Source organism: Labeo rohita, chromosome 3 (assembly GCF_022985175.1).
Source record: "Labeo rohita strain BAU-BD-2019 chromosome 3, IGBB_LRoh.1.0, whole genome shotgun sequence".
Classification (NCBI taxonomy): domain Eukaryota; kingdom Metazoa; phylum Chordata; class Actinopteri; order Cypriniformes; family Cyprinidae; genus Labeo; species Labeo rohita.
The window spans coordinates 1,499,746-1,516,596 of NC_066871.1; the positions used below are offsets into that span (position 1 = coordinate 1,499,746).

General features: G+C 27.5%; 1 protein-coding gene across 2 annotated transcripts in view; it reads left to right on the top strand.

The window, feature by feature from the left end:
• The window catches only part of coro7 (coronin 7), a 199,173-nt gene that overhangs the window by 63,521 nt on the left and 118,801 nt on the right, over positions 1 to 16,851 (top strand). For both annotated transcript variants that reach the window (XM_051100932.1, XM_051100919.1), the window contains exons 8-9: positions 10,914 to 10,997; positions 12,430 to 12,512. In XM_051100932.1, the coding sequence (XP_050956889.1) occupies positions 10,914 to 10,997; positions 12,430 to 12,512 (167 nt within the window). The remainder of the gene's footprint in view (positions 1 to 10,913; positions 10,998 to 12,429; positions 12,513 to 16,851) is intronic.

The window sequence follows — 16,851 nt, forward strand, 5'->3', positions numbered from 1 at the left end:
CCGCTGATGACATCATCGTCCGACATCTTCATCTGCTAAATCTCTTATATCTTACGCCTGTATTTTATGTTCATATTCCTAGCAGGTACATTCTTAGCCACGCGTCTTAAGATAGCAAGACTGTGACATCACCTTCATGCGCCGTTATACAGTATATGCTACAAAAAGTCGCTATGCCTCGTGAGCATTGATTTCGACTAATGCAACAGGCTGGCATCAATTATTCTCTTTATACCACAAGATGAACACATGTGCATGTGGTAACAAAGACATTTTTCAGTTTTTTTTTCTCTAAGCTTAAATACTTTGTAAGGAAGTACTTTGAAACAGCTTAAGCTAGCATTAATGCACTATAAAAATTACTTGATTAATGAAAACAAGAAGGAACTTGAAAAGCAACACTGCATAAAATATTAAGACTGTTTTGAATACAAGTGTTAGTAGTTAGTAGCTTTAAATAATAACTTTAAATCAACTTTACTTAAATAAAAATAAATAAAAAATAAAAGTAAAAAGAAAATCTAAACAAAATGTAAACTTTGTTTTATTTCAGCTGGTTTTTCATTTACCTTAATGTACTAAAATGTAACTAAAAATTTAACAAACTAAAAATTAATTAGTTAAAAATAATGAAAACTATACTTACTAAACTTTAAATGAAAAATATACAAATAAAAAATGTTATAAAAACAACTTACAAAATAATTTACAATTACAATAAAATTACACAGTTTTATTCATATTACAAAATATTAATAAAAACCATAAGAGTATCTTGATAGTAAAATAACACTGATGTGTATGCAAAAGTAAATATAAAATAATTAGATATAAAACATATATAAAATATATACAAAAACAAAAAGATTTAAATATAAAAAATATATAATATAATAATAATAAAACTATAATAGTATTTCAGTGCTAAAAAAGAAAACTATGTAGACATGTTTAAAAAATGTAATAGAAGTAATAAAATGAAATGAAATAAAAATCGCTACTTTTACAACTTAAAATTAAAATATATATAAAAAATTAAATATTTTTAAAATTATTAATAAAAACTATGTATCTTAATACTACAATAACTAAAAAAACACAGATGTGCCAGCAAAATTCAATACAAAATAATGTAGATATAAAAATAAAAATAAAAATATTTTAAAATTATAATATATGAATAAAACTATAATAATATTTTAGTTCTAACAAATAATTAATACACATGAATAAATGTTAAAACCCCCCAAAACGTAGTAAAATGAAATCACTACTTTAACGAGACTTGTAAAGAAAACAATTTTTATAAAAATAAAAATATTAAAATATTTTGAAAGTATTAATAAAAACTATAATAGTGTCTTTATGGTAAAATGACACAGATGTGCATGCAAAATGAAATACAAAATATTGTAGATATAAAAATATAAAAAATAATGATATAGTATTTATATGCTAAAAATTAATAAAAATGATATTAATATTAAAAAAACAGAAAAGTATAAAAATTAAATAATAAATTACTACTTTAACTGAACTTAAAATGAAAACAGAAAATATAAAAATAAAATATTTTCAAAATATTAATAAAAACTATAACAGTATCTTGATACTAAAATAGCACTGATGTGCATGCAAAATTAAAAACAAGAATTGATAATAAAATAAGATATCAAATATATAAAAATAAAAAATATTAAAATATTTAAAAAAATTTATAAAATAGTATCTGGATACTAAAATATTAAACTAATTAAATAACTAATTAAATAGCTAAATAAAGTTAATGTAGATAAAAAAAAAAATCTAAATAAATATAAAAAATAAATTATAATATATTAATAAAACTATGATAGTATTTCAGTGCTGAAAATTAATAAAAATGATATAAACGTTAGAAAACAGAAAAGTAATAAAAATGAAATCAAAAATTATAAAATGTTACAATAAAAGATACTATTTAAAACTAATAAAAAGTTGATGTGTTATAGCATGAACATGTATTATTAGAATGATGTTATAAATGTTCAGATATGGTGTTCTGTCCAGCTCTTTGAACAGCAGTATTGATATCAGAAACTTGATCACCACTAAATGAATCTCTGAAAAATAATCATACTGGATGGGAAATGGGAAATGGGAAATGGGAAATGATTTGCCGTTATCGGTCATTTCCAATCACGGGTTCATTTGTAGCAGAGGGATGAATGTGCCGTGTGGTTTGGTTTGGCAGGAAGGTGATGGATGTGAGGCCGTGAAGCGTGATTCAGCTCAGTATCCAGTCCTCCAGTCAGGCTCTGAGTTTCATCTTTTCCTGAACGCTGCAGTCAGACTCGGTGCCAGCAGTTTCTCTCTCAGGACGAGTCTTGCCAGTGTTTGTTCAAAGCGTTGCGAACACATTGTTGCAGGTCGTTCGGAGGCCTGGCCAAGGCCCGTTCACAGAGGGAGGACGAAAAGGACAAAAGGGGAAAGGAGGGGGAGCAGAGAAAGAGAGGTTGAGAGTTCACACAGACTGATGAATGTGCAAGTTCACAGCCATCGATCTGCAGACAACACACTCAAACGACAGACCAGGGACTCCTGCCTCGTCTGCTGTCTTCATCTCCTCATCCTTCTCACTTTTTTTTCTACCTCTGATTTGTCGCTCTTTGGGGTTCAGACTCATACTCACAATAGGGATGCATTGGTTTTAAATTTCTACCTGAAAAACTAGCCGGATATTAAAATAACAACGATTTTAATTGCTACAAGTGAACTTAAACATCACAACATTATAGTATTCAGAATGAAAAATAAATGTATTAGGGATGCTATATAAATAATATGTATTTTTATTTAGTATTTTATTGTTTTTTATTTATTTGTGTGTAATTTATTTATTTTGTTTTTAGTTTTAGTTATTTTTGTATTTAGTTTTTATTGTTATTATTATTATTATTATTATTATTATATTATATTTAGTATTTATTTATTTTGTATTATTTTCTTTCTTTATTATTATTTTGTGTTGTTATTATTATTATTATTATTTATTTTCTTTATTATTGTTATTATTATTGGTTTTATTTTTGTTTTTTGTTTTGATTTTATTATTATTAGTTTCTATTTATTTTGTGCTTATTTTATTATTATTATTATTTGGTATTATTTTTTATTTATTTTATTTATTATATCATAATTATTTATTATTATTATTAGTAGTAGTAGTAGTAATTGTATTTATATTATTTACATGTTTATTTATTATAATTATTATTATTATTATTATATTAAGTATTTATTTTAGTATATTTTTCTTTATTTATTATTGTTATTATTTTGTGTTATTATTATTCTTATTCTTATTATTATTATTATTTATTTTCTTTATTATTGTTATTATTATTGGTTTTATTTTTGTTTTTTTTGTTTTGATTTTATTATTATTAGTTTCTATTTATTTTGTGCTTATTTTATTATTATTATTATTATTTGGTATTTTTTTCTATTTATTTTATTTATTATATCATAATTATTTATTATTATTATTAGTAGTAGTAGTAGTAGTAGTATTGTATTTATATTATTTACATGTTTATTTATTATAATTATTATTATTATTATTATTATTATTATTATTATTATTATATTATATTTAGTATTTATTTATTTTGTATTATTTTCTTTCTTTATTATTATTTTGTGTTGTTATTATTATTATTATTATTATTTATTTTCTTTATTATTGTTATTATTATTGGTTTTATTTTTGTTTTTTTGTTTTGATTTTATTATTATTAGTTTCTATTTATTTTGTGCTTATTTTATTATTATTATTATTTGGTATTATTTTTTATTTATTTTATTTATTATATCATAATTATTTATTATTAGTAGTAGTAGTAGTAGTAGTAGTAATTGTATTTATATTATTTACATGTTTATTTATTATAATTATTATTATTATTATTATATTTAGTATTTATTTTAGTATATTTTTCTTTATTTATTATTGTTATTATTTTGTGTTATTATTATTCTTATTATTCTTATTATTATTATTTATTTTCTTTATTATTGTTATTATTATTGGTTTTATTTTTGTTTTTTTTGTTTTGATTTTATTATTATTAGTTTTTATTTATTTTGTGCTTATTTTATTATTATTATTATTATTTGGTATTTTTTTCTATTTATTTTATTTATTATATCATAATTATTTATTATTATTATTATTAGTAGTAGTAGTAGTAGTAGTATTGTATTTATATTATTTACATGTTTATTTATTATAATTATTATTATTATTATATTTAGTATTTATTTTAGTATATTTTTCTTTATTTATTATTGTTATTATTTTGTGTTATTATTATTCTTATTATTCTCATTATTATTATTTATTTTCTTTATTATTGTTATTATTATTGGTTTTATTTTTGTTTTTTTTGTTTTGATTTTATTATTATTAGTTTCTATTTATTTTGTGCTTATTTTATTATTATTATTATTATTATTTGGTATTATTTTTTATTTATTTTATTTATTATATCATAATTATTTATTATTATTATTATTAGTAGTAGTAGTAGTAGTAGTATTGTATTTATATTATTTACATGTTTATTTATTATAATTATTATTATTATTATATTTAGTATTTATTTTAGTATATTTTTCTTTATTTATTATTGTTATTATTTTGTGTTACTATTATTCTTTTTAAAATGTATTTTATTATTATTATTATTATTATTATTATTATTAGTTATTCATTTATTTTGTATTTATTTTCTTTATTAATAATATTATTATCTGGTATTATTATTTTTGTTTTATTTTTTTATATTGCTTATTATGATTATGATTATTATTATTAATTTATTTTTATTATTATTATTATTTTTAGTATTTTTTATTTCATTTTTTTATTTTGTATTTATTTTCTTTAATTTATTATTATTTGGTGTTATTATTATTATTTTCTTTTATATATATATTACTTATTCCTATTATTACTATTATTATTATTCAATTTATTTAGTTTTTGTTTATTTATTATTCATTTTTTAGTATTATTTTTTAATTTAATAATAATTTTTTTTTAATTTATTTAAAAAAATTGTATACTTATTTATTTGTACACTTTTTTTCAAATACTGTAGTAACATTTAAGTAAATTTTAATATCTGCTAGGTTATTGGTATTAACATAATACTATTTATCGGCCATAACAATAATTAAAACAATAACTTGGCAAACAATTACATTTAACAGTGTTTGAACATTAAGTATGTGATATCCAATTCAATAATATCTTGTATTTAGATATAAATAAAATCTTATATAAACTTATGTATGTAATATTTATTATACATTTAATGTTTATTATTGTTGTTTATATTATGTAACATTTACAATATTTATCATATATTTAATATTTATTATTTTTATACATGTTATAGAAAATTGTATACTTATAATGTGCATCCCTAATTCTCACAGCCTATAATACTTAGCCATTTAAAACAATGTGAAAGTGAATCTTGTGTATCAGGCCACAAAAAGTCTCTCATCAGAAGTTGGTGATTACAGATCTGAGCCGTGTTCTGTGATTCTTGCACATCCTCTTCTCTTGAGACTGAAGATGTTTGGTCGTCATCCAGCAGCCATATTTCGTCCTGGATGTGAACCAAAGACCTCCATACCTTCCAGATGAGGTCCGATAGAGCACAATATGGCCTGAGAGCTACGTCCCCCCTGAGGGACATATATTGTGTGCGAGTGGTTTTATGTGCTGGGCGTGTGCACGGCTGATAGATGCCTGTGAACTCCAGACCGCATCCATGAGGACCAGAGATTCAGGGCGTCTCACACTACAGCCTTTGCTCCGTTTGACGTCAGTGCTTCGATTGTACGGTTGGCGTAAATGCTTGTTTTCTGAACCACACCTGAGTCTGTGTGAAAACTAATCTAGGGCACAAAATCATTTTGGCCTAATTTGCTGAAGTTAACCGCTAATGATATTGACAATTTACAGGGGTGTAACAATATATCATGTTGCAATTTATCACATTACAAAAATGTTGATAAAACTTGAGAAAGGAAAACAAGACTCAACTTGAGAAGCAGCACTGTGTGAAATATTAAGAGTTGTGCTCATAAATTGTGTTTTGAATAAAGTATGTTGTAATTGATGAAACCAATAAAAACTTTGGTTACTTGAAATATAAAAAACAAGTAGTAGACATGACAAAAACGCACAACAAAATAACTAAAATTTTAGCTGAAGTAAAAATGAAAACAGAAAATATAAAAATAAAAACGGATTCAAATTATAAATTAAAAACTGTTATATTACCTCAATGAGAGATCAGGGTTATTATAGTTAAATAGAAATAAAAATAAAACCATTATAAAAAAAGTTACTTCAAATTAAATAGAATTAAATAGAAATAAGAAATATGAAATAAATAATAAAATAGAAAAATATTTTATGTCAGCTAGTTTTATTTATATTTGTAAAATTTCAGTTTAGTTTATCTTGATAACTACGAAATAACTCAAATAAAAATATAGAGAAAAATAGAGATTTGCAAATAAACAAAACTACTAAAAAACAAAACTTTTAAAATTAAAATGAAAACAGAAAAATATTTAAAAAATTAAAAATATTAATAAAAACTATAATAGTATTTTAGTGACATTAAAATAATGCTATCATGGATATTTTTTTTTCTTTAATTTAATGTTTATTTTATTTCAAGTAGTGAAATTAATGTTTTAATGTTTTATTTTAATTTCACCTTTATGATAAATATAATAACCCTGGTAAAAGTAAAATAAAATAAAAATAAAATAAAATAAATACATTTGTTTTGCTGGATAACAAGAAGTTATTTTATTTTAAGTAGTAAAAATGTTGCAAGTTTAGTTTCATGCTTAGTTAAATGTAATAACTCTGGTAAAAATAAAATATAAAATTAAATTAAATTAAAATTAAATAAATGAATTTATTAGAAAAATTAAGAAATTCAAAATGTTAATACAAACTGTAATAGTATCTCATCTACATTAAAATAATTTTTAGATTTTATTTAATTTAACATTTATTTTATTTCAAGTATTGAAAATTAATGTTTCATTTTTACTTTCATGCTTAGTTAAATATAACAACCCCAGTAACAATAAAATAAAATAAAATAAAATAAAATAAAGTAATAAATAGGTTTATTTTAAAAATTAAGAAATTCCTAAGTTTAATAAAAACTGTATAATAGTATCTCAATGACATTAAAATAATGCTATCATGGATAACAAGAAGTTTTTTATATTTTATTTAATTTAACATTTATTTTATTTCAAGTAGTGAAAACTGTTTTGACTGTTCAGTATTTTGACTTGGTTAAATATTGTAGCCCTGGTAAAAATAAAAAAAATAAAATAAAATAAAAAGTTTATTTGAACTTCACCAGTATGTGTCATGAGTGTATTTTTCTTTTTACACCCCTAATAATTAATAATATTCCTAAGAATTATAGTGAATTTTATAAGTCAGGCTCTGCAGTAATTGTCTTTGGTGAGCAGCCTGCATGCATTTGTTTTTTTTTTTTGTTGCCTTCTCTTATAGTGGGGTTATCACGGTGGTTTAAATGTAAAATACACTACTAAAAAAAGAGGGTTTTCACAGTGATGTCATAGAAGAACCATTTTGGGTTCTTTAAAGAACTTTTAGAACAGTTCTTAAAAAAGTTCTAAATAAGAACATTTTTTTCTTACGTTCTAAAGAACCTTTTTCCACTATAAAGAAACTTTCAAAAGAGCATTTGAAAGGTTCCATGGATGTTAAAGGTTCTTCATGAAACCTTAGATTCCAATAAAAACCCTTTATTTATAGGAGTGTAAGAGGAATCAGATGAGGGTTTGGGCCAAGCAGACGAATGGATCTTGTCTCTTAAAGTATAACATTATTTTGTCCAATTCAGATTTCCAGAGTTAGTGTTGGCAGTTGAGGTCAGGATGACTGAAGCAAGAGGAAATCATTCTAATTGGAGTGAATGTGTGTGGTTTGACTCCTCCTGAACTAATGCGACTGGAGATAAGATTCCATTCGGATGAAATCAATGAGTGCTCACATCCAAACTCAGATGTTCATCTCCACACCCAAACTCCTTCCTCTTCTGTCACTTATCAACCTGTGCGATCAATGCTCCAGCTTCACAAACAGAGACATCAGTCAGTGCTCATGTCCGACTTTATCAGTTTGTTTTTCTAGGGTACAGTGTGTTTTAACAGGTTTCATTGAGGAAAACTCCTGTGTTGTTAAAGTGTAGTGTTAAAATCAGGAAATGGATTATATGTTAAAAAGACGTTACATTTTTTTTAACAAGCATACACTCCAAAAATAAAGGTACCAATGACAGAAGAATCATTATTGGTTCCTCAAAGAAGCTTTCAGTAAGTAGTTCTTGAAAGAACCATTTTTGGAACTTTTAGAATTCTGAACATTCAAACGTTCTCTGTTTTGTTTGTTATGTTTGAGTGTGTAAACAGTCTCTATCAGTGCTGTTCTCTTTTCTGTTGGTGTCAGCCGGTGCGGATCCTATTCTGAGTGTCACTTTCAGCAGATCGGCCTCACGGTTGATATTCCACACTGACATCTGAACACACACCTGTACAAAACACTGACTGATTTGTGTGCTTATGTGAGCAGAAAACTCAACCATATGAAATCATGAATCACCAGCTGACGGTCAAACATCTGATCGAGCAGAACAGTGACAAATGGATGTGATTTTAGTGCCTCTTTGTTCTCTGTTGTTCTTTTCTATATTTGATCCTGGCAAACATTTATGTTTTTTGGGACTCGGTTATTTCCCAGCATGCAGTTGACACTTTCTGAAACATTGCTGTTTGCACAGTGTTGTTTTTCCATAAGTTCACAGATACGCAGACTTGACGTGTCATTGCATAAAAACATTACCTGCTGAAAAGACCAGCATGACTCCATATAGACCAAAAAAAAATGTTTTTTATACGTGTCAGGAAAATTTATATTTAAAGTCTATTTATTTAAATAAATCTTGAACATACACGACCAGTAAGTGTTGTTTTTTTTTTTTTTTTTTTTGTCTCTTCTGCTCACCAAGCCTGCATTTGTTTGATCCAAAGTACAGTTTTTACTGTTTAAAACAACTGCTTTCTATTTGAAAATATTTTAAAATGTAATTTATTCCTATGATCAAGGCTACATTTTCAGCATCATTACTCCAGTTTCCAGTGTCACATGATCCTTCAGAAATCATTCTAATATGCTGATTATGTTGAATAAATTATATAAATTAATAGTTTTATTTAGCAAGGATGCTTTAAAATGATCGAAAGTGATGATAAAGACATTTATAATGTTACAAAATATTTCTGTTTCAGATAAATATTGTTCTTCTGAACTTTCTTTTCATCAAAGAAGCCTGAAAAAAAAAAATTTACTCTGCTGTTTTCAACATAATAAATAATAATAATAATAATAATAATAAATGTTGTTTGAAGCAGCAATTCAGAATATTAGAATGATTTCTGAAGGATCGTGTGACTAGAGTAATGATATAATTAATATAAATTAAAATATATTCAAATAGAAAACAGTTATTTGAAATAGTAAAAATATTTTGCTGTGTTATGGATCAAATAAATGCAGGCTTGGTGAGCAGAAGAGACAAATTTTAAAATCATAAAAAAATCTTACTGTTCAAAAACTTTCGACTGGTAGTGTATTTTTTTTTATTTTAGATTTTTTTATATATATATTTTAAAACATTTATTTATTTATTTATTTTTTTTTATACATTTCAAATGCAGTTTTGAGTTTGATAAACGTCTGTAGTTTTTACAACTTATGACTGTGTCGATCCACCATCTGGACCAGCATAAACCAGCCTGGAAATTCAAGCTGATCTAAGTTGGCCTATTTGAGTTTGACCTTTGACTGACTGCTCAGAGTGAATGTCATAGTTGTGTCTAAGTTTGCTGTTAGTAATTAAGGCAGCGTTATTTCAGAAGCGTCATTATGATGTCAGAGTGATTTAGCCATCTGTCATTGACATCACAGACAGGCCCTGATGTGCCCGCTATCACACAAGTCAACTTTAAAGGACAGGAAGATGTCAGTCGTTCAGTGGTTCAATCGAGACATTTGCTCTCAACACAACCCATTCATCTCTCTCGATCTCTCGGTTCTAACTCTATATGAAAGCAGTTTAATAAACATCATATTTTCATTTACATTTGTGGATTGTTTTAATTCTTATTCAGTTTGAACCATAAATATGACCCTGAACCACAAAACCAGTCATAAGTAGCACAGGTTTATTTGTAGCAATAGCCAACAATACATTGTATGGGTCAGAATGATCCATTTTTCTTTTATCCGAAAAATCATTAGGATATTATACAAAGACCGTGTTCAATAAAGATATTTTGTAAATTTCCTACCGTAAATATATCAACTTAACTTTTGATTAGTAATGTGCATTGCTAAGAACTTCATTTGGACAACTTTAAAGGTGATTTTCTCAATATTTAGATTTTTTTTTTGCACCTTCAGATTCCAGATTTTCCAAATATTGTCCTATCCTAACAAACCATACATCAATGGAAAGCTTATTTATTCATGATGTATAAATCTGAATTTCACAAAATTGACCCTTATGGCTGATTTTGTCGTCCAGGGTCACATATTATGTTTCTGTTACTAATGTGCTAATAAAGTTACTGGCGAAGGATTTATTCACCAAAGCCAGTCTTGATATGTACTCGACGCATAGCAAGTGTTAGTTTTGGATTCTGTCTGAAAGCATAAGCTGAAACCTGTTATATGAATCAGTCAGGCTTTCATGAGTGTTTTGTCTCACATGTGTGTCTCTGTGTCTCTACAGTGTGTCCAGGGTCATCAGGGTAATAGAGACTCCCGTGTCCTATGGGTCAAAGATGACAACTTGCTCACTACTGGCTTTAACCAGGTAATTCTGAAGTTTTCTACATACTTAAACATACAGTACAAGCATGATTATGTTTAAAAGATTAGCTCACTTCCAGAATAACAGTTTCCTGATAATTTACTCACCACAGTGTGATCCAAGATGCATCCATGTGTTTCTTTCTTCAGTCGCAAAGAAATGAAGGTTTTTGAGGAAAACATTCCAGGATTTTTCTCTGTATAGTGGACTTCAATGGGGATTAACGGGTTGAAGGTCCACATTGCAGTTTCAATGCAGCTTCAAAGGTCTCTAAATGATTCCAGCTGAGGAATAAGGGTCTTATCTAGCAAAACAATCGGTCATTTTCTAGAAAAAAGAAAATTAAATTAATATACTTTTTAACCACAAATGCTGATCTTGCATTAGCTCGACTTCATGCTTTACGTAATCACACATGTGCGATGTAGGCGCAAGTACTAACCCAGTGTTTACAAAGCGAACATGCAACGAAAGTCAAACACACTTTACAAAAAAGGGTAAAATAACAATGTTGGACGATTTTGAAGTTGGAGAAGAAAATGAGTTTTTTCACCCTACCTTTTTGAGCTGGAGTACACAGATAAATAACTACCAAACGTGACCTTTACAATGTGATTACCTAAAATGTAGGGCTGCCCCATAGTAGTCGACTAACCGTTAGTTGATGAGAAGAGGCTTGGTCGACCAACATTCTTAAATCACAATCGATCTTTTGGTGTATGCTGTTTTCAGTTGATGAATAAACAAATAGCAATAGGCTAGGCTTTGTGTTACTTTTGATATCAAACAAAGTCTCAGATTTCAAATTCTGTCCATTTCGTTAGGAAATTCAAGCAATAAATTCCGTTTTGCTGCTCTTTAATGTGGCGTGATAGATTGTTGTAGCTTCTGTGTACTCGCCTGTGCGTAATCAAACGCATAGGAAAACATTCGTGAAAACATGAACGACTACTAGTCAACTAGGAAAATCTTTGGTCGAAGGCAGCCGTAGTAATACATGAGGTCGAGCTAGTGTAAGATGAGCATTTGTGGTTAAATTATATGATTAAAAGTATATGATTTTTCTTTTTTCTTTTTTTTTTCTTTTTAAAAGAAAGACTGATCATTTTGCTATATAAGACTCTTATTCCTCAGCTGGGATTGTGTAAAGTACTTTGAAGCTGCATTCAAACTGAAATTTGGACCTTCAACCTGTTGATCCCTGCTGAAAAATCCTGGAATGTTTTCCTCAAAAACCTTTGTTTCTTTGAGACTGAAGAAAGAAAGACATGAACATCTTGGATGACAAGGGGACGAGTAAATTGTCAGGAAATCTTCATTCTGTAAATGAGCTAATCCTTAATTGTAGATATAATAATTCACTCATTTATAATGGATATGCCTCTCTGAAGTGTTAATTATTGCATGTGAAGTGTAAGTGCATCTGTGTTTGCAGATGAGGCAGCAGGAAGTGAGACTCTGGGACAGCAGGAAGTTGAGCTCATCCCTTAGCTCACTGTCTTTGGCCACCTCCAATGCGTAAGTCAAACAAACCAAATCGATTCATGCGCTTTGTGGTGGGATTTGACAGATTTTTTTGTGGTTTGTGCAGACAAAGGTGCTGGAGTCTGCAAGTGTATACTGTACATGCGTGTGCTGGACAAAACAAAATCCTTGTCTTTAAGAGCATCAATGACCATGTTTGCATGCATAAAGTTCATTAATCCTTTATTTTGAAAAACATTTTGCGTTGTTAGTGATTTAACCAAACCGTTACTTCTCATGTCCTTAAAATAGCATGCAAGAGCACAATAAATAAAGAGCGCAGTAAATAAAACAAATGCATGCTATTTTATGATGCATTTATATTTTAAATGAATGAAATAAGAAAAAAGAAATTTTACTTTTATTCAGTAAGGAGGCATTAAATTGATCAAAAGTGACAAAAGGCGTTTTTAATGTTACAAAAGATGTTTATATCGAATAAATGCTGTTCTTTTAACTTTTTCAGTTTTATTTTTTATATTTTTTTTATTTTTAAATTTGTATTTTATATTTAAAATATATTTTGTATTTTGATTTCTTAGATTTTATATGTACAATATTTATATATTATTTATGTACATTTATTTAATTTAATTTTATGTATTTAAGTAACTTCTGAGCATATAATATATATATATATATATATATATATATATATATATTGCCTGTCAGTTATAAATAAAATGTATTGAATTAATTGCTATGAGTTTTATTTTTTATAAATAAATTATTTTTTTTGTAATTTTTTATTTTATATTTAAAATATATTTTAGATATTATATTTATTGTTTCTTGAAATGTTTCTTGAGCAGCAAATCAGCATATTAGAATGATTTCTGATGGATCATGTGACACTGAAGACTGTGAGTAAAGATGCTGAAAAGTCAGTTTTACATCACTACAATAAATTATATTTTAAAATATATTTAAATGAAAACTAGTTATTTTAAATTGTAAAAATATTTCTCAATTTTACAGTTCTTACTGTATTTGTAATAAATGCAGCCTTACTGAGCATAAAAGATTTTTCCAAAAACAATAAAAAAAATCTTACTGGCAACTTTATGATGAACTCAAAATCCAAATATGTAGTCAAAATGTAATATAATGAAGTACAAATTGGTTTAGGAATATGCTCGTGCATGTGAATGTGGTCATTGAAAGAGCTGCTTGTGTTTGAGCTCTTAAGGAAACAGAAGTCGTTCTCCAGTTTCTGCGTCGTGGAGTTTATTTGTGAAGTGTGGCTGTACGCTCTGATTGTGATGGCGGAGGTCCAGTCAGGAAAGACAGGCGGGCAGCGCTCGAGTGAGGGATCCCACGTGCCTCGGGTGTTTACAGTAGAAACCCTGCGGCGGTGGCCCAGTGAAAAGCGCTGTTTACACGCCTCTGTTGTGGCAGCGCTATAGCAGCACCTGTGTTTCCTCTCTTCTGGACAGCGGTCCGGCGCGCCGCTCAGCCGTAGAGGTGTGCATGGGGCGAGCAGAGAGCTGATTTTCCAGAACACATAGAGGTTATTCTTTGTTTGCATGAGTTTTACACAGTAGGGCCTTAAACACCCAGCTATCCATGTCTGGCCTTGTTTCTTCTGGTCATGTGGATAACAGACCTTCTGTGTGGAGACAAAATCCCCCTCATAAAGAAAACGCTTTACTACACTCTTAAAAATATGGAGGGTTTTGCAGAACCATTTTTAGAACCTTTCAGCCTAAAGAGTCTTTTTTTGTAGTTTAAAGAACATTTTAAAAATCTAAAGAACCTTTTGTGGAATGAAAAGATTCCATGGATGTTCTTTATGGAATTATCAGTGGCAATAAAGAACTTGTGTTTTTAAGAGTGTATGTGCCATTGTAGGAGTTTCAACAACTTTATTCGATTGCTTGGACTGAAAGATGTGAGACATGTGAGCTGCCGTGCATCTGTGAATCTTTTCTTGACTGCTTGGAAGAGGGATGAAGTATTTGCCATTGTTGTGTTATTGGTTGACAGAGGAGAGACAGATCATCTGGTGTCAAGCTGTCCGACATTGTTACATTTTCCTCGTGTCAGCGCCAGCGTAGACAGCAGTTAACGCTTCAGTTTACTCCTAAATATAAAGGTCCCAGTCACCCGTTTCCCACCAAAATGATGCCAGTGAAGCTGAAAGCTTCAAACTTGTGTGCTTCCAAAACAGAAAAGACAATTCTGGGCCTGAAAAAACTACATTACAAATCAACATGCATGTTTAGTTGACAGACAATATCTTTAGGCTGTTTTGCAAATATATGTGAATATATATGCTATGAGTTTTATTTTTTATGAATAATTTTATTTTCAAATTATTTATTTTTATTTTACATTTAAAATATATTTAGTATTTTATTTTCTTAGATTTTATATTTACAATATTTATGTTTTTAATTCGATGTAATTAAATTGAATTTTCAGAATTTTTAGAATTTTAGATTTCATTTTATGTATTTAAGTAGCTTCTGAGCATTGCATAAAAACTAATTGTGGTATAAAGATGCTTTTAAAATGTTTTCATATAATACCTGTAAGTTTTAAATAAAATGTGTTGAATTAATTTGAGTTTAATTAATTAATTTATTTATTAATTATTGTTTGTTTATTTATTTATGTATTTATTTATTTATTTTTATATTTAAAATATATTTTGTATTTTAATTTCATTAGATTTTATATGTACAGTATTTATGTTTTATTTATTTGAATTCTTTTGATTTAATCGTATGTATTTAAGTAACTTCTGAAAATTGCATAAAAACAACTCATAGTGGCATGCTTTTAAAATGTTTTCATATACAGTAATACCTGTCAGTTAAAAATAGATTTATTTATTTATTTATTTATTTATTTTATATTTAAATCTATTTTGAATTTTAAATTTTATATTTACAATATTTATATTTTAATTTATTTTAAATTAATTTTATGCTTTTGAGAACTGAGAATTGCATAAAAACAACTAAATAAATATAAAAATAATGGCATAAAGATGCTTACTTAAAATGTTTTCATATAATACTTGTCAGTTAAAAATAGATATATTTATTTATTTTATATTTAAATCTATTTTGTATTTTAATTTATTAGATTTTAAATTTACAATATTTATATTTTATTTTAATTTAATTTAATGTTATGGTTTTAAGAAGCTTCTGAGAATTGCATAAAAACAACTAAATAAATATATAAATAATGGCATAAAGATGCTTTTAAAATGTTTTCATATAATACCTGTCAGTTAAAATCAAATTTATTGAGTTTTTTTTTTTCTTTTTTTTCTTAATTATTAATTTTTATTTTAGATTTAACATATATTTTATATTTTAATTAATTAGATTTTATATTTACAATATTTATATATTATTTAAATAAATATAAATAAACTTAAATAAACAGCCAATTTAATGTTTCGTCTTTGTCTAAAATAAAATATTTACAAATATCAAAATAAATGAAATTATTTTGTCAACAGCTGAGTTGACTCCAAATGATGGTGATTATAATGGAGGGTCAGTTGTGTTTAAAATCTCATGCACGAGACCAGCAGATGTGAGCGAGGGCTTGATTTTCACCTGTCTGTTGCATTTTCCTGCATCTTACCGCCTTTCAGCCGTACGTCAGATTTTGGAGCGGTTTTGGTCTTAAAACTCTCCTGCTGTTTCATTAATCTCTTCATATCAAAGGGGATGGAGTGAAAACTGATCCTCTATCGACTCTATTACTCTTTATTTCCCAGCTTTTATTCTCCAGAACCGCCGGCTCAGAGCCGAGTTTCTCCGCGCTTAATTGCGCGACTGGTTGCGGTCCAGGACAAACTGGAATCGAGAAGTAAATTGGGGGGAAAATGCAATCACCACTTCCCCTCGCTAGCAAAAAAACAGCAGGTCAGCTGTTGTCTGCTATCTAAAAATGTGTAGCGTAACGAGCCAGGAGAGATAATGCTAGATCCTGATCTCGGTCTTTGGCACTGGCTGCGACGCAAACTGATGTCTCACCGCATTATAGCCGAAATACCAGCCGGATAATCGCCGCATTACTGCTGAGACATGATCACTGTGCTTTTATGCTTTATTGAGGCTGTAGAAAATGTCCTTCAGAGATGCTGGATTTCCCTGAACTGATGATTCATATGCTAGCTCTAACAGTACCGTTGATAAAGCAATCGGACGGGGTTTATTTAGCAATGATGTGCTGTACATATTGAGTGGATTGAGGCAGGATGGTGTTGCGAAACCTCTTTGTTTGTAAATGAAAATTCCTGCAGTAAGTGCCCTCCTGCGGCTCCTGATGAGGAATTGCCCTTTTGTTTGCTTTGTTTAATAACCAT